General features: G+C 51.6%; 1 protein-coding gene across 3 annotated transcripts in view; it reads left to right on the forward strand.

The window, feature by feature from the left end:
- Positions 1-26,242, forward strand: part of CPNE5 (copine 5) — an 89,221-nt gene that overhangs the window by 11,842 nt on the left and 51,137 nt on the right. For all 3 annotated transcript variants that reach the window (XM_040249802.1, XM_040249803.1, XM_040249804.1), the window contains exons 2-3: positions 3,994-4,034; positions 5,775-5,821. In XM_040249802.1, coding sequence (XP_040105736.1) covers positions 3,994-4,034; positions 5,775-5,821 — 88 coding nt within the window. The remainder of the gene's footprint in view (positions 1-3,993; positions 4,035-5,774; positions 5,822-26,242) is intronic.

Consider the following 26,242-nt stretch of genomic DNA (forward strand, 5'->3'; position numbering starts at 1 on the left):
GGGGGATGTGAACCGAGCTCCTATGACTGCAGCCCACACACTTAACCATCAGGCTCTGCAGCTAAGTGGAAATACAGTGGCTGACCCTGAGCATGACTCTGTGGGGAGACAAGAGCCTCGCTTACCTGTCTGGCCATTCCTTTTGGCTTTCCTTCATCCACCCAACTTGCCAGGGCCCTACTCTGAGTCCAGTGCTGGGTTGGCCTGGAGCAGCGCTGGGGTCGCTACTCCATGTGAGAGACAGTGTGTGTGTGTGCTAAGGGACTTCAGTCGTGTCCAACTCTTTGCGACCCTTTGGAGCGTGTGAGACAGAGGCACCCTGATTTTGAAGTCCAGGTTGTGCCGCGTATGGTCATGGGTGCTACAAGCCAGAGAATGACACAGTACAGGCCAGAGAAAGCTCTGAGGAAATAGTTGTCGGTCACTGTCTGTCCAGGGAAGGCAGAGTTTAGAACAAATAGGAATGCTTCTGGAAGGAGGGTAAGGATAATCTCAACAGAACAGAGGGAAGCAGGTTTGCATTACCCTCAGGGCCATGGCCAGGATGACCCTAAGTCTCAGTGAGAGTCCAAGGTCACTGGGCAGGGAGCCACCGAAGCTAGGTGGCTGGGTTCTATTTCTTAGTCCAACCGGGTGCGCTCACCAGGAGAATCCCCATCGCCCAGACAGGCCCCATCTGCTTCTCTTGGAAGATAAAACTCCGTATCTGTATCTCTTTCTCTCAGTCACTTTCCCTTTCTTTCACGTGCATGCACACACACACACACACACACACATACACACATATATGCCCATATCTAGGCTGGCATCCCGGAGAAGGCGATGGCACCCCACTCCAGCACTCTTGCCTGGAAAATCCCATGGACGGAGGAGCCCGGGAGGCTGCAGTCCATGGGGTCATGAAGAGTCGGACACGACTGAGTGACTTCACTTTCACTTTTCACTTTCATGCATTGGAGAAGGAAATGGCAACCCACTCCAGTGTTCTTGCCTGGAGAATCCCAGGGATGGGGGAGCCTGGTGGGCTGCCGTCTATGGGGTCGCACAGAGTCTGAAGCGACTTAGCAGAAGCAGCAGCAGCAGGCTGGAATCCAGAGTTTCACTCTCTCTCACCTAGACATGACTGAACCTGAGTTCCAACTAAACTTGAAGGATACCTAGAAGTCAGTTGCCTTCTCTCCAAGTCTCACATTCCTGATTTATAAAGGAATTAGAAAAGGTGACCTCTGAGGTCCCTTCTAGCTTGAACATTCTAGGATTTTATGTAATTACAGAACTTCATTATAGAATTCAAAGATAAACCTCAGCACTTGTTTGAGAAGAGTCCCCCCACTCCCCCAACCCCCAACCTTCTTTATGACTTTCCAGCTTCTCACCACACCTCAGGTTCCACTGCTACAGAATCATCTTTGGAATTTAGTCATTTTGTATAATTCCAGACCAACGCTCCTGCCCTGAATCTAGCACACTGAAGAGAGGAGGGTCCACCTGGGAACAGATCAGCCCACTTCAGTGTGGAAAGAAAGTGAAGTCGCTCAGTCATGTCTGACTCTTTGCAACCCTGTGGACTGTAGCCTACCAGGCTCCTCTGTCCATGGGATTCTCCAGGCAAGAGTACTGGAGTGGGTTGCCATTTCCTTCTCCAGGGGATCTTCCCAACCCAGGGATCGAACCCTTGTCTCCTGCATTGGAGGCAGACGCTTTAACCTCTGAGCCAAAATAGGTGGTGTCTTACCTGTGGCTCCTGCTGCCTAGCTTTTCAGAGCCGCCTGTATGTGTCATTTCAGCTGATGCTCACTGCAGAGGGCTGGGAGGTTTATCAGATGGTTTCCAAAGTGACTGCTGCTGGGAGCAGGTCTGGTAGAGGGGTAGTGGGGGCCAGCAGAGGGGTTCTGTGCCTTTGGGGTCCCGGAGGGCTAGCAGGGTAGCTACCTTTGGGGAAAGGCCCCTGAGTGAAGAGACTGGAGCAGAGGGTGGGAGTCTGTTGGGAACCAGAGCTGGAATGATGGACCAGCACAGTCTGGGCCTCCCTGGCAGCAGAGCATGCTGCGTGCTGTCACCAGGAGGCTGCTGCGTCTGTCAGTCTGTCCAGGGCTTCCACCTCAGAGTTGGGGGTGGGGCTGGCTGTGGGTCGAGGTGTCCAGACAGGCTGTCTCTGCTGATGGCTTCAGTGTTGGTGACTTGTCTCTGGCTCTACCACTGCTGGCCACGCCCTGTCCCTCCCTGGGCCTCAGTCTCCCCCTCCTCAGGGAGAAGGTGAAGGGATAATCCTGAAGGTTTATCTGTTATCTGATCACAGATAATCCGGCCCTGATACTGGGAGTTGGCTGGCAGGAAGCCACATAGCCCAGTGTCTGTGGTTTCTTCTCTCTGGGGAAAGGGTGCAAGGGGTCTGTTGAGGGGAATGGGGCATGGGAGTGGAGAAGGGGGATGACAAGCCTCAGGGACATCTGAGAGGGAGGTGGGACATGGATGAGGTGGTTGGCAAGGGCAGAGCAGGACTCTAGGGCAGTGTAGGAAGGAGTCAGTAGCACCAACAGGTGGGCGGGGTGAGGGGGGCCTCACAGGAAGCCCCTTCAACAATGAAGCCCTTGCCCGAGTCAACAAGGGTCTTCAAGGAGCAGGTCTCCCGGCGGGCCCCTCTGGGGGACTGTGTGGGACACAGAGCGATCCCCGGGGGGCGGGGAGTGAGGAAACTGGGCATTGATGCCTCAACTCCTGCTCATCATTGGCTGAAGGCTGCCCCGGGGAGTGTTGAAGTGCAGCCCTGTCCACCTGGGATAGCCCTTGGAAGAGAAGCAGGAGGAAACTAGGGGTGTGGACGGAGTTCTGAGGGTTGAGGAGGGAGGGAAGGCCGAGCCTCTCTACCGTACAGATGAGGAAACCGGCCCAGAGAGGTGGAGTCACTTCCCGGCCGGAGACCAAGTTTCTGTCGGGCCACGTTGTGTCCTGCACAAGGACGGCCGCAGGTCACTGTGCAGCGAGGGACGCCAGACGTGCAGAGCACGTCCTTGCCCAGTTGCCCCTGTTAGATGGGATCCTGCCTCCCCAGCACTGACCTTGCAGGACCCTGGGAGCTAATATTTGCCCAGCACTGAGCGCCGCACATGGGGCTCAGTGAGTGGGAGCTGTGATCGCACAGAGGCAGGGCAGGAGGGGGATCCACATCTGTCTCTCTGCCCCCAAACACTGTGTCCATCATCTTTTTTTGTTGTTGTGGACCATGCCACGTTGCTGGCAGAAGCTTTGTTCCCCAACCAGGGACTGAACCCTGGCAATGAAAGCACCACGGAATCCCCTGTTGTGTCCATCATCTTACTGCGTGACTTCAAGTCTGATTGTCAGAGCCATGTGTGAGCTCTGGCCTTGATCACCGAAGGACCTTGTTCAAATGAGTCTGCATCTCCTGGACGGTGTCATTAATTAATGCACAGGCACAGGGGAGATGGTCGAGTCCACTGGCTCTAAGTAGAGCCCTGGGAGAATGGAACATGAATGGAGAAGTTTTTGATGGCTTGATTTTATTTTTTCAGAGACAGAGAAGTGGTAAAAGGAGAATTTCTAGAACAGAATTTTCAGAACATTGGGCAAGTTGGGATTCGGCCCAAGAGCGAGGTGCTGTGCAAGCTAGGGTACCAGGGTCCACAGGAGTGCGTGGTGGTGGGGGTGAGAGGTAGGGAACACCAAGCACCCTAGGAAGGCTGAGCTGAGCAACCTCATGGGCCCACCCAGCTCTAATGAGCCCTACTAAACCACTCTGGGAGTTGGTGATGGACAGGGAGGCCTGGCGTGCTGCAATTCATGGGGTCGCAAAGAGTCGGACAGGACTGAGTGACTGAACTGAGCTGAACTGAACTGAAACCATGCAGAAGGAGCCTCCTGCTTCCTGTTTGCCTGAAGCCAAGCCTGAGGCTGCCTCTGGGTCTCAGTAACAGCCTGAATCCCCTGGGATCCCGGGGCTGTGCTAACTCCTGCTCTCTCCCCATCTTTCAGGAACCTTTTGGACAAAGACATGTTCTCCAAGTCTGACCCACGTAAGTCCTGCTCTGACAGTAGTAACAGTAGCAACAATAACAACTGCATTGTGTTTGGTTTATTTTGTTCTTTTCCATATTTTATTATGAGATAGTGAATATACTTCCCTGTGCTCTACAATAAGACCTTGTTGTTCATCTATTTTATATATAGTGGTAATCCCAAACTCCTAATTTATCCCTCCCCACCACCTTTCCCCCTTGGTAACCATAAATTTGTTTTCTGTGTCTGTAAGTCTATTTCTGTTTTATATAAATTCATTTGTATAATCTTTTAGATTCCACATATACATATTATCATATGATATATGTCTTTCTCTGTTTGGCTTACTTCAGTCAGTAGGACCATCTCTCTGTTGCTGCAAATGGCAAAATTTCATTCTTTTTTATGGCTGAGTCATAGTCCATTGGATATTTGTACCACATCTTCTCTATCCATCCCCCTGCCCGTGGACATGTAGGTTGTATCCATGTCTTGGCTGCTGTAAATAGTGCTGTAGTTCATGTACTGGGGTGCATGTATCTTCTCAAATTAGAGTTTTCTCCAGATACATTCCGAGGAGTGGGATTGCAGGATCTTACATCAACTCTGTTTTTGTTTTTTAAGAAACCTCCATACTGTTTTCCATGGTGGCTGCCCCAATTTACATTCCTACCAACAGTGTGGGAAGGTTCCCTTTTCTCCACGGCTTCTCCAGCACTTGGTGCTTGTAGGCTTTTTTGTGATGTCCATTCTGACTGGTGTGAGGTGACACCTCACTGTAGTTTTGATTTGCATTTCTCTGATAATAAGCAGTGTCGGGCATCTTGTCATATTCCTGTTGGCCATCTGTATGTCTTCTGTGGGGAAATGTCTGTCTAGATCTTCTGCTCAGTTTTTGATTGGGTTGCTTGTTTGTTTTGTTATTGAGCTGCATGAGCTGTTTGTATATTTTGGAAATTAAGCCCTGTTGGGTCGCATTGTTTGCAAATATTTTCTCCCAGCCCACAGGTTGCCTTTCTGTTTTGTTTATGGTTTCCTTTGTTAACAATGGCATTAAGACTAGTCCAGTGGCCGACATGGGAGCCAGTACTGAGTGCTTACTATGTACGAGGCACTATTCCCTTACATCAGGGCTGTCTGATGTTTCACTGACGCTGTCTGCAGAAAGAGAACTGGTGGGGCAGGAGGATGTGAAACCTCAACACAACCAAGTGGGTGGGGAGGGCTCAGGGTGTTTGGGGCCAGAAGATCTCAGTCCCAGGGAAACCAGTGCAATGTCTGTGGCCTAGGGGCATGAGCACTGGTTTTGAAGCCCAGGGTTCTAGCTCTAAGCAATGTTGCCCAAGTATACAACCTCAGACAGATCACTGACCTCCTCTGATCCTCAGTTTCCCCATCAGGAAAGTGGGGCTGATGGTAACATAGGCCTGAGGCTGCCTTGGGCTTTAAAGGGACAGGCAAGTCTCCGATGCCCCCTCCTGCCACATCTCTGCCACTCAGTCCTCCTTCAGGCCCACCTGTCCACCCACCTCACACTTCACACTTGCTCTGGCCTACGACTGGCCCTGACCCTCCTCCCAGACCCCCACATTCTAGGCCCCCTACTCCAAGCTGACCTCGCCCCTACCCAGACCCAACAAGGCTAACCAAGACGGAGTGTCCTGAGGTGCTTGACCCCCCAGAGCCCTCCCCATCTGGGGCACACATCTTCCTCTTGGCATGGAGCGTTAACCCTTTTTTCTCTCCTCTCCTCACAGTATGCGTCATGTATACTCAAGGGATGGAGAACAAGCAGTGGCGGGAGGTAGGTACAGCCCCACTCCCACCCTGGAAACACCAGCCTGTCCTGATGGTCTGTCTGTCTGTTCATCTAACTCTGGAGTCCTCCCACCTGGTGACTTATTACCAACTCCAGCATCTCAGCTCCCGAGGATAGTAAGACTTGCAGAGTCTTATCCCTGCTGATGCAAGAAGAGACTGGAGGTGGTGAGAAAGTTCCTGTCCTCAGGGAGCCCCGGTTGAGGCGGGAGACAGGGAGTCCTGGTCCACCAGGGTGGTGGCCTGAGGGGTGGGTACAGCATCTAACACTGAGTCACTGCCACAGCAGCTTTCCTGGGGTTTTTGACTAATGTGAGTGAGCGTGGCTTTAGTTAGGTGATTCCCCTCTGCTTTGAATCAACTCCCAACTCCTTAGTCGGACTTCCAAGCTCTGCCATAACTCAGGATGAGCACGTTTCCAGCCTTGTTTCAATCCCATTGTCCCACCAGAGTCCAGGTGTCTTTTGCCCCTGGTGACAGGGGCTCTAAGGAGAGGGCAGACTTGAAGGGCTTACTGTCAAGAATCACAGAGACTTTTAGTGGATGGCTGCTAGATACCTTTAGTCTATTCCTCACCCCCAAAGCCAGAGGAATCCTATTAAAACCCAAGACAAACCCTGTCCCTCCTCTAGTCGGAGCCCTCCAGCAGCTCTTGCAAAACCGCCGTCTCTGTGGTGGCCCACCGAGCCCCATGGGGTCTGACTTCCTTGAGCTGTCTGACCCATCCCCTGCTGCCCATCCCCTCCATCACTCCAGCCATGCCTGCCTCCTCCCGCCTCAGGGTCTTTGCACTTGCTGTTCCTTCTCTCGAGATGCTCTTTTCCCAGATGTTCATGTGGCCCCTCCACAATTCCCTCAAATCTTGACTCAGACATCACCCCATCAAGGCCTTCCCTTGGCCACCCACTCTAACATTTCAACTGTCAGGCGAGTATATGTTCCTCGGTTCTTTGTATGTCACGCGGGTGTATGTTCCTCGGTTCTGTCTCATCACAACAAAGATTTGGAGCGACAGACATTAAAGCCCTCGGCACGTCACAGCTCTTGGGTCTTGGACAAACCGTGTTGTAGCTCTTAGGCAATCAGTGTTACAGCTCTATTTTATTTAGAAGATGGCAGGAGAATCCATCCTCGAAGCGTGAGGGCATGCCAACCCAAAGACTCGAAGAGAGTGGAGGAGCACACGGGGGAGGGAGAGAGTGAGAGAGGGAGAGAGAGAGAAAGAGCGCACGCACTTTGGCTCCTCCTTTTATGTGTTTTCCCTCCACCTGGGCCTGCCCTATGCAAATTGGGCTTAGCCAGGAGTGCTGTTTGTTCTACCTGAAGTCTTCACTCTGGTCCTTGGGCCTTCCTTTGACCTTCCTTGTCTTTTAGCCACCGCCCTTTTGGACTCCTTTTCCCTATTCTACCTACCTCACACAACCTCTCCAGCACATATGCCCTTTCCTGCTTAATTCTGCCTCCCCCACAACACCCCACAGCATGTGTGATCTCAGTTCCCCAAACAGGGATCAAACCCACACCCCCTGCTTTGGAAGCTCAGGGTCTTAACTGCTGGATGCCCAGGAAAGTCCTGCCTCCCTATCATTTTTCAGTATAAACCATAAAACCAGTAGGTGTTAACAAATGGCTGTTGGAGGAATGACTGGATTAGGAAAAAGAGGCGGATGACAGACAGAGGCCAGCAAGAATGTGGCAGCTTTTGTCCCCTTCCTAACTCTGCTTCCTTCTTCCCTCACACCTTCCATGCCAGCTGGTTTTCAGGTGCAGAGGATAAACGGGGGAACGGGCCAAGGGGGAGGGTCCTAGTAGCCCCTGGCTCCTGTCTGAGCAAAGAAGGAGCAGACCTCCTAACTCTTGGAGAAGAGGATCTGGCCAAACAAGGATGGCGTGAAAGTCTGGGAGGTGAAGAATGTTTTCTTCCATGGTTGAAGGGGTGGAACCTCCATGAGGATGTGGGGGTGAATTTATCCGGAGTTGGTTTCCCGTGGTCTTTGTATTGTGCACACTGAGCTCGTTCCTGGTGATCTGAAGAGGATCCAGGATGGGATGAGAGGGTTTTGACCTTGGCAACCCCACCTGTGCTCTTCACAGGGAGGGAGGAGGCCTAGGGCTCTGAATAGAGACTCGGCTTGGGGTCTCCACTGAGAGAGGCAGGCGCTCTATCTAACGGGACAGAGGCAGCTTCAAAGAGCAGCCTCTGGTCTAGCCCCCGGGGCCTGCCAAGAGGGAAGGAAGGGAAAGGTGCACGAGAAGAAAAAGTCAAAAAACCAAGAGCTTGCAGGGGTGGGGGTCCCCGGTGGCTTGATGAGAATGAGGGGCTGCCAGGCCAGTAAAGCTTCAGTAATTCAGACTCTTAGTCATGAACCTTTGGTGGAAGTCATGAACTCTGGAAGAAGTCATGAACTGCTTCCTCTTTGGTGGACTGGACAGAATATCGCCTATCCTGCTCCCTGCTCCTCCCTCCTTCAGATTTGGCAGAAGCAAGTGGCCGAAGCGGGTAAATTTTATCCATAAAATGTATGGGCAATATTTCCCCAGGGACTGGGCTATTGTTGACTTTTTTGCCCTCTCCAAGACTCTAAACCAGTTAAAGTCTAAACCAGATAGCAGGGGAAATGTTTAGCCTAAATGAACTCATTACTTTTGAGGCCTTTGGCGGAGCTTCACAGAGAGCAGGAGTATCCTAACATCTCAGTGATTCATTCAGGAAAGTCTGGAAGGGCCTCTTCAGAAGAGCGCTATTCCACGAACCCTTAATTACACTCTGTAATGAGGCTTGTCTCATTTGGGTCAGGGTCCCCAGTTGTCCACGTTGCATCTTTTTCTTTTGGCCATGCTTGGGGCACGCAAGATAGTAATTCCCCAGCCAGGGACTGAACCTGTGCACTGCAAGCACAGAGTCTTAACCATTGGACTGACAGGATCGAACCGATAGGGAAGTACTCATATTGCATCTTGTTATCATACGCACCACAGGATGAAACGAAGGAAAGGAGATAGGCCTTGGAGTCAGATACACCTGTGCATTCACTCCTGGCTCCAGCCCTTTCTGGAACAAATTTCTTAGCCTCTGTGTTTCCACACATGGAGATAATACGGGGATAACACCGATCTCACAGGCCTGTGATGATCGTAGGGCAAGGTGGATATAATCTGTCTGCTGTGTAGTCGTCGTTCAGTAAATATTATTGTACAGCATCGGCCAGATTGTTGGGTCTTACTGGTCCCTCTTCAGTCAATATTTACAATAGGAAACATCCATGAGGTGCTGAGGGAAAGAGGGAGGCAGGCCAAAAGAAGAATTTCACCAAAAACACAGATGGAACGGGGAGTTTTCAGCCTGGAAGGGGAGATCCCCGTGCATGAATAATGCGGAAGGAGGATGTGACGAGAGGTATTGATGAGAACAGAATGGGAGTTCAGAGGAGAGAACGTTACAGTCAGGGTGTCATTCGGGTTTTTAATGGAATTGGAACCTAAACACCAGTCACCTCTCTAAGGGGTGCTTGACAGGGAGCAGAGGAGACTGTGGGTTGGAAGGAACTCTGGGGCTTAGCGGGTTCACCCTCCTCGTCCTGTAGAGGAGGGGGACTGGCCTCAGCTGTTGGAATCGGGGTGCTCGACCCCAGCGCAGCAGGAGCGTCCACTTGGGAGAGCTGAGTCAAGCTGGGTTTCAGTGAAGCCGAGAGACATGGTGCTTGCAAGGGCCCAACAACAAAATGGAGGTGAAAGCACAGGCTTGGAGGGGACGGGAGTAAGCAGGCCAGTCTAGGTCTTGGGTGGTCGAGACATATGATAAAAGGCTATTTATAAAGGAGTGTGCGGGGCTCAAGGAAACCGAGGAGGGCTGGTGAATTGCAGAGGCTGGCAACAGTGGGACCTCTCCAGGCCCGAGGCAGTAAGGGGAGGGTGGGGGTGGTTCCTACCCCAGGGGAGCTTCTCTACAGGGGCAGGGTCCTCAGTGGAGGTGCGAGGTCAGCCCAGCCACCCTCCCTCTCCCCTCCCTCTGCTCTCCTGCCTTCACCTCCCTTGGGGGAACCTCCTGGGAGACTCGGGGCAGGGGCTGCTGATCCAGTCCAGACAGGTTGGCCTCCCAGGCACAGAGCAGGGTGGGGAAGGGCTGGAAGTGCATCCAGAGGGGCAGACAGACACTGTCCAGACAGACAGCGAGCGAATGCGTGAGGCTGGCATTCAGGCAGTGTTGAAGGTAAGATACAGGGAGAGGCAGCTGAAGGGAGCTCATGATCATCAGACTGAGGACTGCTTGGCTCATAGGGTCAGAACGTCAGAGAGGAGGCTGATCCCGTTTATAGGATCCGTCAGCGCCACATCCAGCCTTCAGGAGTGACGGTGGCAGAGCTCTGTCGATGGGCTACCCTGGGACACAGGCTTCAAGCTACTTCTAGAGAAGGGACGTTTCCCTCAAACACATCAAAGGCCCTACTGCTTTGCCTGATGCTTTGTGTGACCTGCAGAGGAAAATATCAGGAATGGAGAGGTTAAAGAATAATCCAGACCCACCTCTATGGAGTGGCCCCTGCTATGGAAGACTGCTTTCCCTGGTAAACACAAACCCATTTGCATGGCTCCACATTTCATTGCAAAATGTCCCTGCATGAGCTTGGATCTTGGCCAAGAGATACTCATGCCATGGCTGGAGGGTGTCAAGTGCAGGCACAGCAGTTTCTCCAGGCAGGGTCCAGACCCCCCTGTTTGCATAAGGCCGCAGAAGGATGAAAGCTGCTCTCGCAGCCCCTGGCTGTTGAGTTCCAGCTGATTTTAACTGTTTGGGTCATTTTAATGCCTTCTGAGAAAGCTCCATCTTCCCAGCACCTAAATCTGTCACTGCACTTTATGAAAATTGACTCAAGATGTAATTTTAGCCTGGGAAATTGAGCACTATTTGCATCAAGGCTTGCTGGGGCCTTCTGCATGTCCCGGGAAGGGCAGGATGGCCAGGCAGGAGGAGTCCCAGAAACACTCTCACTTAGGAAGATGGGGCTATGTATGGGTCCCCATTTGAAAAGTGTAGGGGTAGGGGTGATCCCTTCCCCTCCCTTGCCAGGTGGTTGCCCAGGCTGAGAGCCCCTGGGAAAGGAGGAGATGGGTATCATGGAATCTGATGGTGTCCCCTGATGATTGACCCACACCACCCGCAGGGCATGCGGCCCCAGCCACCACGCCCACGCGGCCCCGCCTGAGCGCTCAGTCTATTTTTGAGCAACCACAGCCTGTTAAACATCTTAACACCAGCTGGGAATGACAGTTCATCTCTGAATGTTCAGGATGATCTTCTTCAGAGCATCTTGACATGAGCCTCCACATAACTTTGACTCAACCTGCTCTGTGCTGGGGGATGGATGCTGGGGACACAGAAAGGGACCAGATACTGTCTATGGCCAGAGCTCCCTTTCAATTCAGGGAGGTAACAAAAACCACAATAACAGCAGTAGTAACGCTAATAGCAAACACTTAGCTAACAGTGATGGACCCTGGCCCTGATCTAAGCATTTACCATAGTAACTCATTTAATCCTCACAACAACCCCGTGATAGAGGTAGCTGCAGCAGCACTGTTGTTATTAGTATTATCGGCCCCATTTAACAGAGGAGGAAACTGCAGCACAGAGAGGTTAATGTGAAAGGAGTTTCTGAGCATGACGTCAGAACTATAATAGGATTATATATAAAGGGCAAAATTCCACTCGTTCCTAATTCCATACTCGTTGTGCAAAATAAGCTGGTTTTCTCTCCCATGTGTTCTTTCAGTGTTTGAGGACAGCTCACAGGGCCCTGTTAGTCTGCTTTGAGGCAGACTTAGAATGTACCCTTTCTCTCCCAGTTGTTCCTTAGTGTCTCTTGTCCCTTTGCCAGGCTGGGCACACTTTCTGGAACACAAGTCTGTTTGTCACTGTTCTTTCCAAAGTGTGTGTCCTGCTCTGTCCCCTTCTCTAGCTGAGAGCACCGTGGGTTGGCTGTCTCCTCACTGGGTCTTGGACTAGACGATCATGCATTCTGTGGGTCTATTTCCAAGGTTTACGTGTCTGTCGACATTGTCTAGAATTCCACTGGCCTCTTTGACAGATGTCTTTGACTTATTTCATCTTGAGTTTTGGGGCTCCTGTATCTTTCTCACATGGGTTGCTATCCGAACAGAATTCCTCTAGCTCAGATTTGGCAATGGTGTTTTTGAATCTAGATGTGAGGGTTTACAGTTATCTCTGTTATGTGTCGTTTGGCAGATCCAGTCTGTTGTTATAGACTTTGATGATCACTTTGAATTATGGTTGTGCATTCAGCATCTTGGTTCTGCCTTCTGGTCTTGCGTCAGCTGCAGTCATTTGTCCAAGTGATAGGGGTTGAATGAAACAGAGTGCTGTGCTCCTCCACTCGAGACCTTTTCCCAGATTGATCTGGTCCCGAAGAACATCATGAATAACAGTCAAATGACTTGTCAGATGACACCCTGAACTTGATGTCCAAAACCCTGCATTCCCATCCCAACTCTGAGATTTGCTATGTGACCTGGGTGAGGTATTTATCTTCTCTGAGTCTCATCTTACTCATGTGTAGAATGGGGTTAGGAGATCTTCTTGGGAGGACTAAGATAATGCTTGTGAAATATCAGTGGTAGAATATCATTGCCCAGCTTGGGTACCTGGCCCTTCATAGTGGGAACAGCCACACTTGGAGACCCTGGGAATCAAACCAACATGCCCTCCCAGCACCTAGAACTCACGAATGACAGCCAACATTCTGTAATATGCAAGCTTCTTGGGAAACTCGAGTACCCTCCTCAGAGGCTGTGGGACCTCATTGGCTCCAATGAGGGCTTCCTGGGGGAGGGGGCTTCCCAACCCTGCATGTGAGGGTCCCTCCTCAGGAGGGGCTCTTTCAGGAAAGGCCAGACACTGGGATCTCATCCCAGTGTCACATGCAGAGCGCTGCAGCATGGCATACCAGCCACCAGGATGGGGACCGCTGCTGGCACAGGAGCTCTGCTCCCAGCCTCAAGGGTGCCTTTGTCCCCTGCGGTGTTTATCTGGATGTCTTCTCAGTCTGCCCACGAAACCCTGCCTCTCTGTGTGCCTCATCCCCCTTCCAGACCCTGATCATCCTCCCTGCCTCTGGCCCCAAAGGTCACCCCCAGATTCATCCCCAAAGTCTCCTTTCTTGCTCCTCCTGAACAGAATTGGCTTTCTCCTGGCCTCCAAAGACTCTCTGAATCACAGCTCAGGAATTCACTCATTTCCCAAGGCTCTGAGACAAGACATCAACCTCTTAGCCTGGGGTTAGAGCCTCTCCCACTTGGACTTCCCTAAAAATGGCCATGAGATGGGAGCTACCAGGGACTCAGCCCTTTCTGTGTGCTCTGTTCGCTCATCCCTACCCAACGCTGCAGCCACCGAGAGGAGATGTGATTGGACCAGATCACAGAGAGGAGCTGAGGCGGGGCAAGGGGAAGCAACTTGTGCATGGCCGTGCACTTCTTCAGTGTCGGGCTGGGACTCAATCTGTTATGAAGCCTCCTAACTCTGGTTGGCTGTCCACAGCTGCCGGGCCTTTAGGGGAGACACCTGCCCCCACGGTCAGGGCTGGGTCAGGCACATCTCTGTTTCTGCTCAGCCTTGACACTGGGCCTACAAAACCATGAAATCAGGACCCAGGCTGATTTCTCCATGTGCGCCACGTGTTAGACTGAACCACGCGTGCATGCTAAGTCACTTCAGTCACATCCAACTCTTTGCGACCCTATGGACTGTAGTCCGCCCCTCTGTCCAAGGGATTTCCCAAGCAAGAATACTGGAGTTGGTTGCCACGTCCTCCTCCAGGGGATCATCCTGATCCAGGGATCCCACCTGCGACTCTTAACATCTCCTGCGTTGGCAGGTGAGTTCTTTTACCACTAGCGCCACCTGGGAAGCCCAGATTGAATCATTCGGATTTGCAATTTGAAAATATTGGCAGTTTCACATGGTCTGACAGTTAAGGTTAGGCTCTAACCTAATATTAGCAAGTGGTCCCTAGTCACACACAAGCTCAGAGAGGTCCCAGGGCCTGCGTCTAACCTGAGAGGCTTCTCGAGGCAGATCGAGGGGATGCTCCAGGGTTGGTGATGATCAGGCCACGGCAGCCTCCATCTGTGGGAGAACCTGGGGTATCTCAGACCCACTCCAAAGGCATGAAGTCACACTGGTCTCTGCCGAGTTTTGCTCCCTGCTTGTTCAAGCACTTAAATGCTTGTACAGACCTTCTAGCCATCCAGTTTTCTCTCTACACCTTCCCGTTGGCTGTGAAAAATCATTGCTAACACCGCTCTGTTAATATGCCTCTCCAGTGCCCAGGAGATAGTGTATTAAAGGTGAAACCTCCAAATAAGGGTCTTTCCAATGTAACTCCCACTTGTAGGATGGATGAAACTCATTAAAAAATAATTTAAAATCATGTGAGAAAACCCTCTGCTGTTTGACTCCAAGCTTTTTCCTCCTTCCTCAGGGCCTGGTGCCTACTTAGGGAAGAAACTCTCCTTTGCTCTGACCCTCTCTCTGCAGCCAGCATTCAGAGCCCCCAGTCTGGGGTACTGCCCACTCTCACTCTGTTCCTCCAGAGGTAATTTTCCACCATGCCCTTGCCTTTATCCACCTCTGATCCACCTTCAGCTCTCTCTGAGCTCCCTAGACACCCCTATCTTAGCAGCCAAGATTGCTCCCTGATAACTGGTGATTTAAGCTACTCAAAGAATCAATCGAGATGTACAGAAAGTCTGTATAACTACAGGCCTCCTTTACTGAGTGGCTGCCATGTGCCCCGCATCTCAGACTCATCATCTCTAATCCTTGTAACAACCCTGCAGGCAGGTACAGAGTATGCCCAGACCGTGTAGTGGGGGTGGGGTCTTGGGCAGTTTTAGGAGCCAGACAAACCTGGGTTTGTTTTAGGACCCTGATACTTAGAGCTCTGTGGACTGAACCAGACATGTATCCTCTCTGAACCTCAGATTACTCACATGTAAAATGGGCAACTAGCCATACTCACCTGCTCGATTGTCTAAGGATTTGAAATAACACAGGGTAAGTTGGGTGCTTCCCTGTTGGATCAGCTGGTAAAGAATCCACCTGCAATGCAGAAGACCCCAGTTTGATTCCTGGGTCAGAAAGGTCCCCTGAAGAAGGGATAGGCTACCCCCTCCAGCATTCTTGCCTGGAGAATCCCCATGGACAGAGGAGCCTGGCGGGCTGCAGTCCACGGGTTGCAAAGAGTCAGACACAGCTGACTAAGCACCACACAGTACACCATAGGGTAAGCGGAGAAGCCAAGTAGGTACTTGGTAAAAGACAGCTCTTGATCATAGACCACTGATGGGCTCTGGGTGCCGGGCAATGTACCAAGCGGTTTATATACGTTCTCACAGGTAATCCTTTCTAAAGATAGCAGTGTGGAAGCCAAGAGAAGGGAAGTCACTCAAGTAAGACATTGTGGTAACCTCCAGGGTGCAGAGGGTAGCAGGGAGGTCCCTGCTCTCAGAGGCCTTACAGGAAGCTCTATCCCTGGTGTGCAGGATGATTGCAGGAGAAAGGACAGAAGCAGGAAGACAGTATGCAGTGTTGTGGAACTCCTGGGATGAGAGGGGGTGGAAAACTGACAGGTACACAGAAAGATTGAAAAGCCTCCTTTTGTTATCTTGATGAGGGTGTTGGATCAGATCCTCTCGAGGCCCCAGGTTTCAGACTGCAACTAGTCTAAGAGCCTCCCAAGGAGTTTAGATTGGAATTCTCAGCACTTCACAGCAGGGACAGATCCAGGGGGAATTCCGGGGGGAGATGGCACCATACCTGGGACTCAAAGGATGGTGGGAGGAAGAAAGGGCATTCCAGGAATGGGGCCTCACAGAAGCAAAGCCTGGGGTGTGAATGGCCTGCATGCATTCACACGCTGGCTGTGACTCAGTCTGACTGCGGCCCAGGGTGTGCTGGAAAGAGGTTAGCAATCAGCTTGAGAGGAAAGGAGCTGGGGACGGAAGGATGGCGCCTGCTGGGAGTCCTGTTGGGCATATGCAGTCTCAAATGTAATCACGATTTCCAGAGTGAGCAGTCAGGGAACAGGCATTTATGGAGCACCTACTATATGCCACACACTGGTCCAGGCACGTAGTGGAGGGCGAGACAAGCAGAGTCCCTGCACTGGAGAAGATTAGGATGGTCAGCAAGGAAATTGATTTCAAGTACTGATTGATAAGTGTTGTGAAAAAGATAAGACAGTGTCATGAGATAGAGAGTGACCGGGAGAAGGGAGCTGCTTTGGTTAGAGGGGTATCAGGCAAGGCCCTGCCGAGTTGAGCGTTGAGTAGTGCCATGCCTAAGTCTGGGAGTGGGAGGTTCCAGACAGGGAACAAGTGCAGAGGCCCTAGGGTGGGAACAGTCTCTCTATACTCAAAGGACAAAAGAAAGCTGGTACCATTTGAGTGGCATGAACGATAAAGGCAATGGGCCATATAGTCACAGAGCTTGAATGGGCAGATTCTGTAGGGCTTTGTAGGCCATGTAGGAGTTCAGACACTGCTCTTAGTGCAGTGGGAAGCTATTTGAGGGTTTTGAGCAGGGGAGTGATGTAGCCTGGCTTGTATTTCAGAAGGACAGCTCTGTCCCCGGTGTGCAGGACGATTGCAGGGGAAAGGACAGAAGCAGGAAGACAGTTTGCTCCTGGGATGAGAGGGGTTGAGCACTGGCAGTGGGGATCAGGTTGACTCAATGGCCAAGAGTTTAAGAGTGAAATGAAATGACCCTCCACCCACTAGGCTGTAAGCCCAGTTTGGGATCCCTGATGACCAACATAGGACCTGGCCCTCATCATAAAATATAGACCTTTATCAAAAGATGGAAAGTGACAAGTGGACCATTATTATTGTTAAAGCCCAGAGCAAGAGACAAGCCTCTCAAGGAGGAGGACTACAACACCACCATGGGGTTGGTTTTCCAGACTCCCCAATCTTTGCAATCTACCTCTGCAAAGAAAGGCTGCTCTTGGGAACTTCCCTGGTTGGTCCAGTGGTTAGGACGCCACACTCCCAGTATAGGGGGTCTGGGTTCCATCCCTGGTCAGGGACCTAAATCCCACGTGCCACAGCTGAGACCCCGTGCAGCCAAATGAATAAAGGTCACTCTTGAGCCTTGGGTTCCTTGGGCAGTCTTTGGTGGGATTTGTTCCTGAATTTTCAGCTGAATTTCCAGGGCCTTGAGCCCCTGTCATCAGCAGCAGGCAGTCTAGGACAAAGGCCTTGCTTCCAGGAGGGACCAGGTAGAGCCACAGACGTCTGCTCCTAGTCTTAGGTGCCTGTTCCCAGTCTTAGGCTTTAGAACCTGCTTTATTTCCATGTCTCTTGAAATCCTGACTTTTCCACTTCTCAACCTCTCTGAGCCTTAGTTTTTTTCATCAGCAAAATGGGACGCTGGGACCCTGATGCCTGCTCCTTTGGCTGTGATGGGACGAAATGACAGAATCACTCGGCTCAGTGCCCTGTTGTGCTCAATGCTTAATTTTTTTAATGAATCCATTTTATTTTTGACTGCGGTGGGTCTTCATATTGTGCGGGGGCTTTCTCTGGTTGCAGAGAACAGGGACGACTCTGCGCTGCTGTGCTCAGGCTTCTCGTTGCAGTGGCTTCTCTTGCTGCAGAGTGCCTGCTCTAGGCGTCTGGGCTTCAGTAGTGTGGCAAATGGGCTCAGTTGCTCCGTGGCTTGTGGGATCTTCCCAAACCAGTGATCGAACCCGTGTCCCCTGCATTCTTATCCACTGTTCAGTTCAGTTCCATTCAGTCGCTCAGTCGTGTCCGACTCTTATCCACTGTACCACCAGGGAAGTCCCGTGCTCAACACTTAAAGGCTGATGGTGATGGTGATGATGATGAAGCATAGTCAGGCAAAGCTGTGGGGTGGCTCTGTCCCCGGTCCTGCTGATCCTCAACAGGAGGATGACTGACATTCCTACTGCCTCGTGCAGCCCCCACATCACTGCATCCCATTATCCCCCATGGCCCTCACCACATCCCTGATGAGGAAGCCGAGACATGGGCGGGCGGGTCCCTGCTTCGCCCAGAGACTGCTAGAAATTGGCAGAGCCGGGACGTGCTGTGGTCTTCTGAGTCCGAGGCTCTGCTTCTCTCATCTGCCCAGGCCACCGACTTTCAAAATGGGCTTTTCTAGCTCTAGGCTTTGAGGTGGTGCCTCCGGGGCCGACTGTGAAATTTGTCAGTGGCTGCTGCCGCCCCTTCCCCCATTCAGCCAGAGGTGTTTGTTAGTTCTGTGTCACACATTAGACAGAAGCCTACGCTTCCATTTAGAGAAAGGAGTCAGCCTTTCTAGTAAACCCCGAGGATCTAGGCCAGGTCCCTTGATAGCTGAGAAATCTATTTACTCTTTGGCGTTAGTGTCCAGGCACACTTTACAGCGCCGCGGCTGAACTGCTGAGAGCGTGGGCTCTGAAGTCAAGGTAACTGGGTCCAAATCGAGGCCACCACCTTCCCAGTGGGGGCTCTTGAACAAGTGCTTAGGCTCACCAGCCTGCTGTGGGGATTAAAGGAATTGATTCATATAAAGTGCCCAGCACATAGAAAATGCTCAATAATTGCTCTTCCTATAAGAAGCCGTAAGTGAGACACCACCAATGGTATCATTTCACTGATGGTGGATCAGGAAGGAATCACTGCTGCAGTCATTTCAGGTGTCTTGATGTCATTTGATAGGAACCATAGACATTTTGGGGTGTGCTAAGGAATAGGTGCTATTATAGCAGGCTTCCTCAGGCTCCCCTGCTCCCCTAAAAGTGCTATAGCCAGACCCAAGACCCAGCAGCCCAGGCAGGACCCAGAGGACAAGCCAGTGGAGGGTGTTTCACCATCAGCTTGGCAGCCAGGCTTATTGGTGAAAGGGCCGCCAGGAGCTGAGACAATTTAACAGATTATCTGGAACGATGACTAATTAGGAACTAAGCTTTTTGGCAGGATGTCTTTTATTATAAAGCTTGGTAAAATTTCACAGGACACTGCCGGTGTCTGGGGCCAGATCGGGAACCTTCTTCGTTCAGGCCTGATCACCAGGAAGGCCGTTGGAGCCCCGGGTCCCCTGTCTCCACCCTTGCCCTTTCTCACTAGAGGCCTTGCCAAAGCAGGAAGTGGTCTGGGAGGCCGTAGAAGTCATGGTTGGCTCTGGGTGGCTTTAGGTAAGCCTCTTGCTTTCTCTGGGCCTGGTTCTCCTCACTCTCCAAGGCAGAGGTGGCCACAGAGTCTTGGAGCCCTCCCATGAGAGAACCTGAGAGAACTTTCCAGGCCCGAGACGGTGGCAGACCTGGCAGGGCATCCCTCAGCCCATGCCCTCATTCCTGATGCCCAGACCCCCGGCCATTCTCCCCAGCCCTGGGTGCCCACCCAGTCCCGTGTTTGCAGTGCCAAGCAGATTGCCTTGTCCCATTTCTGTTTGAATCAGATGGCTTTCTGGCCTCTAATGTTAATCCCGGTGAACATGATTCATGCGGGTCCAGGGGTTGGGCCCTGCAGTGAAACTTTTAGAATCCCCCATTAAGGAGACATTAGTAACGTATGAGAATTATAGGGGGACTCCAGCTGGTGAAGGGTGGGCAGCTTGGTGGTAGAGAGCAGTCTGTCAGCTCCCACCTCCCTCTGTCCTGGCCAACATAGCCACTGGGGGCCTCGCAGCTGAGGGGAGGTCTCCAAAGCTTCATCCAGCTGTAATTTGTAAAAAGGCAAGAACTGTGTGAATTAGGGGTCATTAGGTTGTTCGGGCTTGCAGAGCCAGCCACTCATTCCAGGGGCTGGTGGTGAGTGGACACTCCAGGACACAGTGCCTCTGTCACCCCGGGGGCCCTGGCCCTCTCTTCCGACCTCCTGGAGCTCAGTTTCTTCATCTGTAAAATGGGGATGGTAATAAAGTCATCTCCCCCGGGGGTCAGTGGGGGTGTTAAATGAAATCATGGATGTCTGGAAGTCTTTGGAAGATGAGAAGTCATGATGAGAAGATCTGATGGTAGGAAGAAACCTGAGGTGGGGGGTGGACAGGGGGTGTCCACAGGCTTCCAGGACATGAGGGCACTGCTCAGAGCCAGAGCTCCACCTGGCCTGGGCTCCTGTCACCGCCCTCTTCCTAATCAGCTGTGTGACCTCCATCAGAGCACCCCATTCCCCCTTCCCTGCCGCTCTCTTGTCATTGGTTGAGAGGATTTGGTTCCTTCTGGCCCTAAAATCTTCAGTTCTAAGTCAGCTTGTTGTGTGTGCCATGTGCTCAGTCCTGTCTGATTCTTTGTGACCCCATAGACTGTAGCCTACCAGGCTCCTCTGTCCATGGAATTTTCCAGGCAAGAATACTGGAGTGGTTGCCATTTCCTCCTCCAGGGGACCTTCCCCACCCAGGGATCAAACCTGCGTCTCCTGTACTGCAGGCAGATTCTTTAACCGCTGAGCCATTGGGTCAATAATCAGTGAATATTTACAGAAATCACAGGAAGGACCAGGACTATGGGGTGTGTGTGTATGTGTGTAGGGATTACAGGTGGGGTGGGAGTTGAGCAGAGGAATAGTTCGGGGGCATTCACCTGTACTACTCAGCCCCACAAGAAGAGTTAACCAGATGGAAGGGACAGTAAGCACTGGAGATGTTCAGAGGTTGCGTGCATACTAAGTCGCTTCAGTCGTGTACAACTCTTTGTGATTTTAGCAACTGTAGCCCACCAGGCTCCTCTGTCCATGGGATTCTCCAGGCAAGGATAGTGGAGTGGGTTGCCATGCCCTCCTCCAGGAGATCCTCTGGACCCAGGGATTGAACTCGCATCTCTTATATCTTCCGAATTGGCAGGCAGGTTCTTTACCGCTGGAGCCACCTGGAAAGCCAGTTCAGTGGTTGAGCTGGGGCAAAGACTGGATAGGACATAGTCCTAGCCTCATTCACAGTATTAACCTCTTATTGGTAAGTGACTGGACCAACTCCTAATTGACTAGGAGCCAGATTGCCTGGGTTTGAATCCTCTTCGTTCCAGACATTTGCGGTATGACCTTGGGCAAAGTATCTCAATCTCTCTGAACTTTATATTAGTTTACTTATGTGTAAAATGAAGGTGATGATAGTACTGCCTCATAGAGTTTTTATGAACATTCATTACAGGCCGATCCTTTACCACTGAGCCACCGGGGAAGCCCAGTATTATGAACATTAGATGAGTTAATATGTGGAGAGCACTGAGCCCCTGGCACCTGGTAGGGCTTGGCGATAGTTGATGTCAGTATTGAAACCCACTGGGCGGCAGATGCTCCAGGCAGCCTTTTATACACATTTCCTTCTAGCCTTGCCCAGGAGAAGAAAGGAGGCTCTGTCTTATCGATGGGGAAATGCGCTCTCTGAGGGATTACCCAGGTGGTCTCACATAGATAATAAGTAACAGAGGCCAGTGTGAGGCTCCTGGGCCACTGGCTTGGCTACCCCTCTGCACCTCCCTGGCTGCAGCCCCCAGGGCCCCCCATTCAGGGTCATCTGCATGGAGCTGCCTGACAAATTGGGAGACATCCCTGAGCTGCTTGCTGTCATTGCCCCAACAGAGAGTTGTGAGGGAGAAGAAAGGGACCAGGTTTTAGAAATCTGAAAAGCAACAGAGAGAGCCTCTCCCAGGCTGGCTTAGTTCTGCATCTCCAGTGTCTGAGCTGGGGATGAGCGGGCCAAGGACATCCCTCTCTCCCTCCACAACCACTAGCAGCCTCCTTATACAAGCTTCCTGCCCTCCCTTTTCTATTGGTGAGCAGAATAGATTTTCTTTCTTTTTTTTTTAATATCTCTTTATTTTTGGCAGTCTCAGGTCTTAGCTGCAGCAGGAAGCTTCACTCTGGTTGTTGGTCCTGCAACTTGTGGGATCTTAGTTCCTGACCAGGAATCAGACCCAAATCCCCTGCACTGGAAGGCAGATTCTTAACAACCGCAGGACCGCCAGGGAAGTCCCCAGACTGAATTTTCTTCTCTAGGCCTGGGTGGCTAAGCACATTTTACACATCCTACTGCCTTTTTCTAACGGAGGCCTGAGGGCATTGCTAGGTGTTGAGGGGAGCCCACGGGAAGAGCAGAGCCTGGATCTTAATGGAGCAGCTGGTTTCTAAGAGCAAAGGGCCAGCACCGCATTTTCCCCTCGGCCTCACCCTGTATGTAGAAGATGTTTGGAGAGAAACCACATAAAACTGGGGCCTCCAGGGGACTCAAGCAGAGAGGACCCCTTTAGATGGAGGACCAAGACCGTCTCAGGTGTGGAGGGCGAGTAAGAAAGGTTAGTGGTCAGGGCCAGAGCATCTCAGAGACAGGGCTGAGTTCAGAGACTTGGGGGACATACACTTCCTGGGTGGCTTGGCCACCAGGGTTTGGGATTTATAAAGAACCAGAGCATGGACTCATAATTTACAGAGGATGTTTTATGCCTCGGGCTCTCTTCTAAGTATGTCGTTGTTGTTCAGTCGCCCCGTTGTGTCCGACTCTTTGTGACCCCACGGACGGCAGCATGCTAAGGCCTCTCTGTCCCTCACCATCTCCCAAAATTTGCCCAACTTCATGTCCATTGCATCAGTGATGCCATCCAGCCATCTCATCCTCTGATGCCCTCTTCTCCTTCTGAGGTATATTACATACACTAAATCATTTAATAATGCTCTGAAAACCCTATGATGTGTGGATAAATGGTCATTTCCATTTTATGGAAGGGGAAATTGAAGCTCAGAGAGGTGAAGGTGTTGCAGGAGGTGGGACCCCTTTCAGGGCCCGAGAGTGGGCTTTTGTCTAACACTCAGAAATGAATTGTTCCAGAAAACACATGTGCTGACAAAGCAAAAGACTTTATTGGGAAGGGGCGCCCAGGTGGAGAGCAACAGGTTAAGGGAACCCAGAACTACTCTGCCACAGGTTCACAGTCAGGTTTTATGGAAAGTGGAAGTGAAAGTCGCTCAGTCGTGTCCAGCTCTTTGCAACCCCATGGACTATACAGTCCATGGAATTCTCCAGGCCAGAATACTGGAGAGGGTAGCTGTTCCCTTCTCCAGGGGATCTTCCCAAACCCAGGGATTGAACCCAGGTCTCCCACATTGCAGGCGGATTCTTTAGCAGCTGAGCCACCAGGGAACCCCAGGTTTTATGGCAATGGGATTAATTTCTGGGTTCTCTGACCAATCATCTTGCTTGGCCCTTATTTGGTCTGACTCAGGGTCCTTCCTGGTGACGTGTGCATCTCTCAGCCAATATTCTGGGAGGATTCCAGCACAGAGGATTCTGGGAGGTTGGTAGGACATATTATAGGCTGGCGTCTCCTCACTTTTTGGCCCCTCCCTAATTCTCCCAATTAGTTTTTCAGCTGCAGCACCATGTTCCTTATCGGGACCTCCTGTTGTGAAGCAGCTCATGCCAGTGGTTATCACTGTGGCTGACCAATGTGATCAATTTTAGTCAGCGGTTCCCTAACAAAGGAATTTGACCAAGTCACACAGTCAGTGAGTAGCTGAGCCAGGATTTGAACTTAGGAAGTCTGGCCTCAGACTGCTCTATTAACTGCTTTATTGCCTTCTGTGGGAAACCCTAAGATCTGTCTTCAAAGCTTGAATCAGTGGTTTATAAAGCTTTCTGAAGATATGCTTCCCTTTGAGAAATTGATGAAAACCATGGCTTCTCTCCCCAGAAAATGGGGACATGTACAGACATTTGCATTCAATTTCACGGCATCACAGCCCCCTCAGAGCTGGTTCTAATCTGGCGGTTGCCTTTCCCTGCTGGGCTCTCGGGCACCTGTGTGGATGGGGCCAGGATGTCTACTTTCTACAAAGTAAAGGCTGTGATGGGAGCCTTGGTCCCTGAGAGTCCGCACAGAGTCTCACAGGTGGGATGGCTGTGCTGGGACCCTGCATCCCAGAGGGCTGTCACGGACCTCGGGTATCTAGGCTGCACGGCAGGAGTCACAGACTTTACTCGTGCCGTGAGTGTCACAGTGTCTGAGAAGAATGGGGTGGAGGTGGGGGCTGTTCTTGGTTTATGGTCCGTTAAAGCTGGAAATTGTATGAGTGTGTGAATGTGTCTGAGAGAGAGAAAATATATCAGCCAGGGGCCCAGCAGGAAGGAGAATTCTAGTCAACTGGTTTCGCAGAAGAAATTTAATGGATTTGTTTCAAAGGTGTGGGTGAGGTTGAGGACACCCACAAGGGACGGTGCCACACTCTGGGCCTGGCAAAGACAGGGAGCTGTTCCCACCCAGGCTTGAAGGGGCACTGGGAGGAGACAGTGTTACTGTGTGAGAGTGGGAGGTGAGTGAGGTCAGCGGGGAAGCAGCCCCTCCCAGCACCATGGTGCTGAGACTATGTGGGAGCCGGAAGTAATAGCCCAACCTCGCTCTCCTCCCATCTGCCAGTACCTCCCGCTGTGTGTGTGTCTGACTCTTTGTGACCCCATGGATGGTAGCCTCCCCCAGGCTCTGTCCATGGCATTTTCCCAGCAAGAATGCTGGAGCGGGTTGCCATTGCCTACACCAGGGGATCTTCCCAACCCAGGGATCGAACCCGAGTCTGTGGTATCTCCTGCATTGGTGGGCGGATTCTTTACCACTGAGCCACCCGCTGGCCAAACCCAGCTGGAACCCACAGGGCAAGGGAACAGGGTGATGGAGTTTGGTGGGAAACAGTCTTCAGGAGTGTAGGGCAGGACCGAGAAGGAGCTGGGCAGGCCGGGGCGGTAGCACTTCTCTCTTTAGCAAGAGAACAGGCCTCCAAAGCAGTCTAGGCCTAATTGCCAGCCCAGTGCCGCCTGCAGGTTGGGACACCCCTCTCTTGATGCAGGCCTGCCCCCTCCCGGCCTTGTAGCTGGATGTGGGAAGAGAAGACTTGCTTGACTGTCCTAGGTTCCCCTTCCCAGCCCTGCACTGGCCCCTGTCCCAGGACAGTGTGGCGATGCAGCTCCCCACCCGCCCCCATAAATCTCCGCTTCTCTGTGTAGCACAACCCCCGAGAGCCACATAATTTAGTCCTCAGAGAAGTTCCAAGTCTGCCTCCCCACTTTGAGGGTCTCACTGGAACTTATGTAATTAATTCTGCTTAATTGATATTCTTGGGGCTTAGTCATAGGGGTTTTAGGACCCCTTGGGAGCATCTTTTGTGGTACGTCAGGAGGTTTTCCCACTGGGTTTGGTTGCCAGGGACAAGAAGTAAGCTTTTCAGAAGGTAAACACCCTGAATTTCCAGGCTTTTTTCTCATTTGTGCCTTCTCTTTCTTCCCTCGGGGAGGCTGTCCCTGTCGGTGGGGTCAAAGTCCCCTCACCACCCCATCATTCAGCCCCTTCCCCAGTTTCACACCCCAGCCTGCTCAGTCCTGCACTTGCCATCTACCCACCAATTCTCTAGGGTTCTCTGCATTACAATCACTTGGTAAAACAAAGAAGATTTCGGGCTTCCCTGCAGCTTTGTTAATCAGAGAGTTCCTGTGGCCCCCAGGGTTTGGTGGTCTGTTCCCCAGACTATAAGCGGTGTCAGGCCCCCTCCCATCCTTAGAGACCAAGTATGGACAAAGGGCTTCAGAATGGGCTTCAGAGGCGCAGGTCCTTCCTGGGAGCTAGAAGAAGGATGTTCTGGGAGCTGGCTGACTTGGCTGCGGATTCTGGGTGGTGAGGGGTTAACCTACTCCCCCCTCCCTCCTCCCCCCGCATCCCGCCCCCCAGCAGAGCCAGATCTCGAGCCTCTGCGTGCTTTCTTCCTACTGCTAGTTCCCTAGTACCTCATCTCTCCAAGTCCCTTAGGCTTGAAAGTGCTCTAATTCTATGTAGAATGAAATACAGCCAAATTGATTAAAAAAAAAAAAAAACAATCAGTTCATCTGTGTTCTGACCGTCATGAATAGGAGTGTAAATTGGGTCTGACAGGGACCCGGTGGCTCCTTGGATTTTTTAAATCCAAGTTTTCACGTTTTTTTCTTTGTTAGTAACCCAAGTAATGAAGGCTATAAAACATCTTTAGTAAGTCCCTGGGTTGAAGATTCCATACCCGGTAGTTTGTGATATGCATATGTTAATTACTCCAGGTCCTGGTAATTCATCACCGCCGAGCCAGCCTCACTTGCCCCCTTTCCTGTTCCAGGAGATACTGGGTGCCCTTGGAGTCCCCCTCCCTGTCCTGTTTCCAGGGGAACTCCATTTTCTTCTCTGGCAGAGATCAATCTCTAGGGAATTCCCCTCTATTGAAGCCTCGAGTGCCGTTTTAAAAGCAGCGCTGTCATCTTCCCTAATGGGTGTTTTCCTTGGAGTCTCTGCCAGGAGTGGAAGGAGGAGGCAGGCTGCACAAAGGCATACTTGCTCTTTCTGGGCTGGGATTTTTATATAAAATTCTGCCGGAGGGATTTTTT

The sequence above is a fragment of the Oryx dammah genome, unplaced genomic scaffold (genome assembly GCF_014754425.2).
Source record: "Oryx dammah isolate SB20612 unplaced genomic scaffold, SCBI_Odam_1.1 HiC_scaffold_11, whole genome shotgun sequence".
NCBI classification, from domain to species: Eukaryota; Metazoa; Chordata; class Mammalia; order Artiodactyla; family Bovidae; genus Oryx; species Oryx dammah.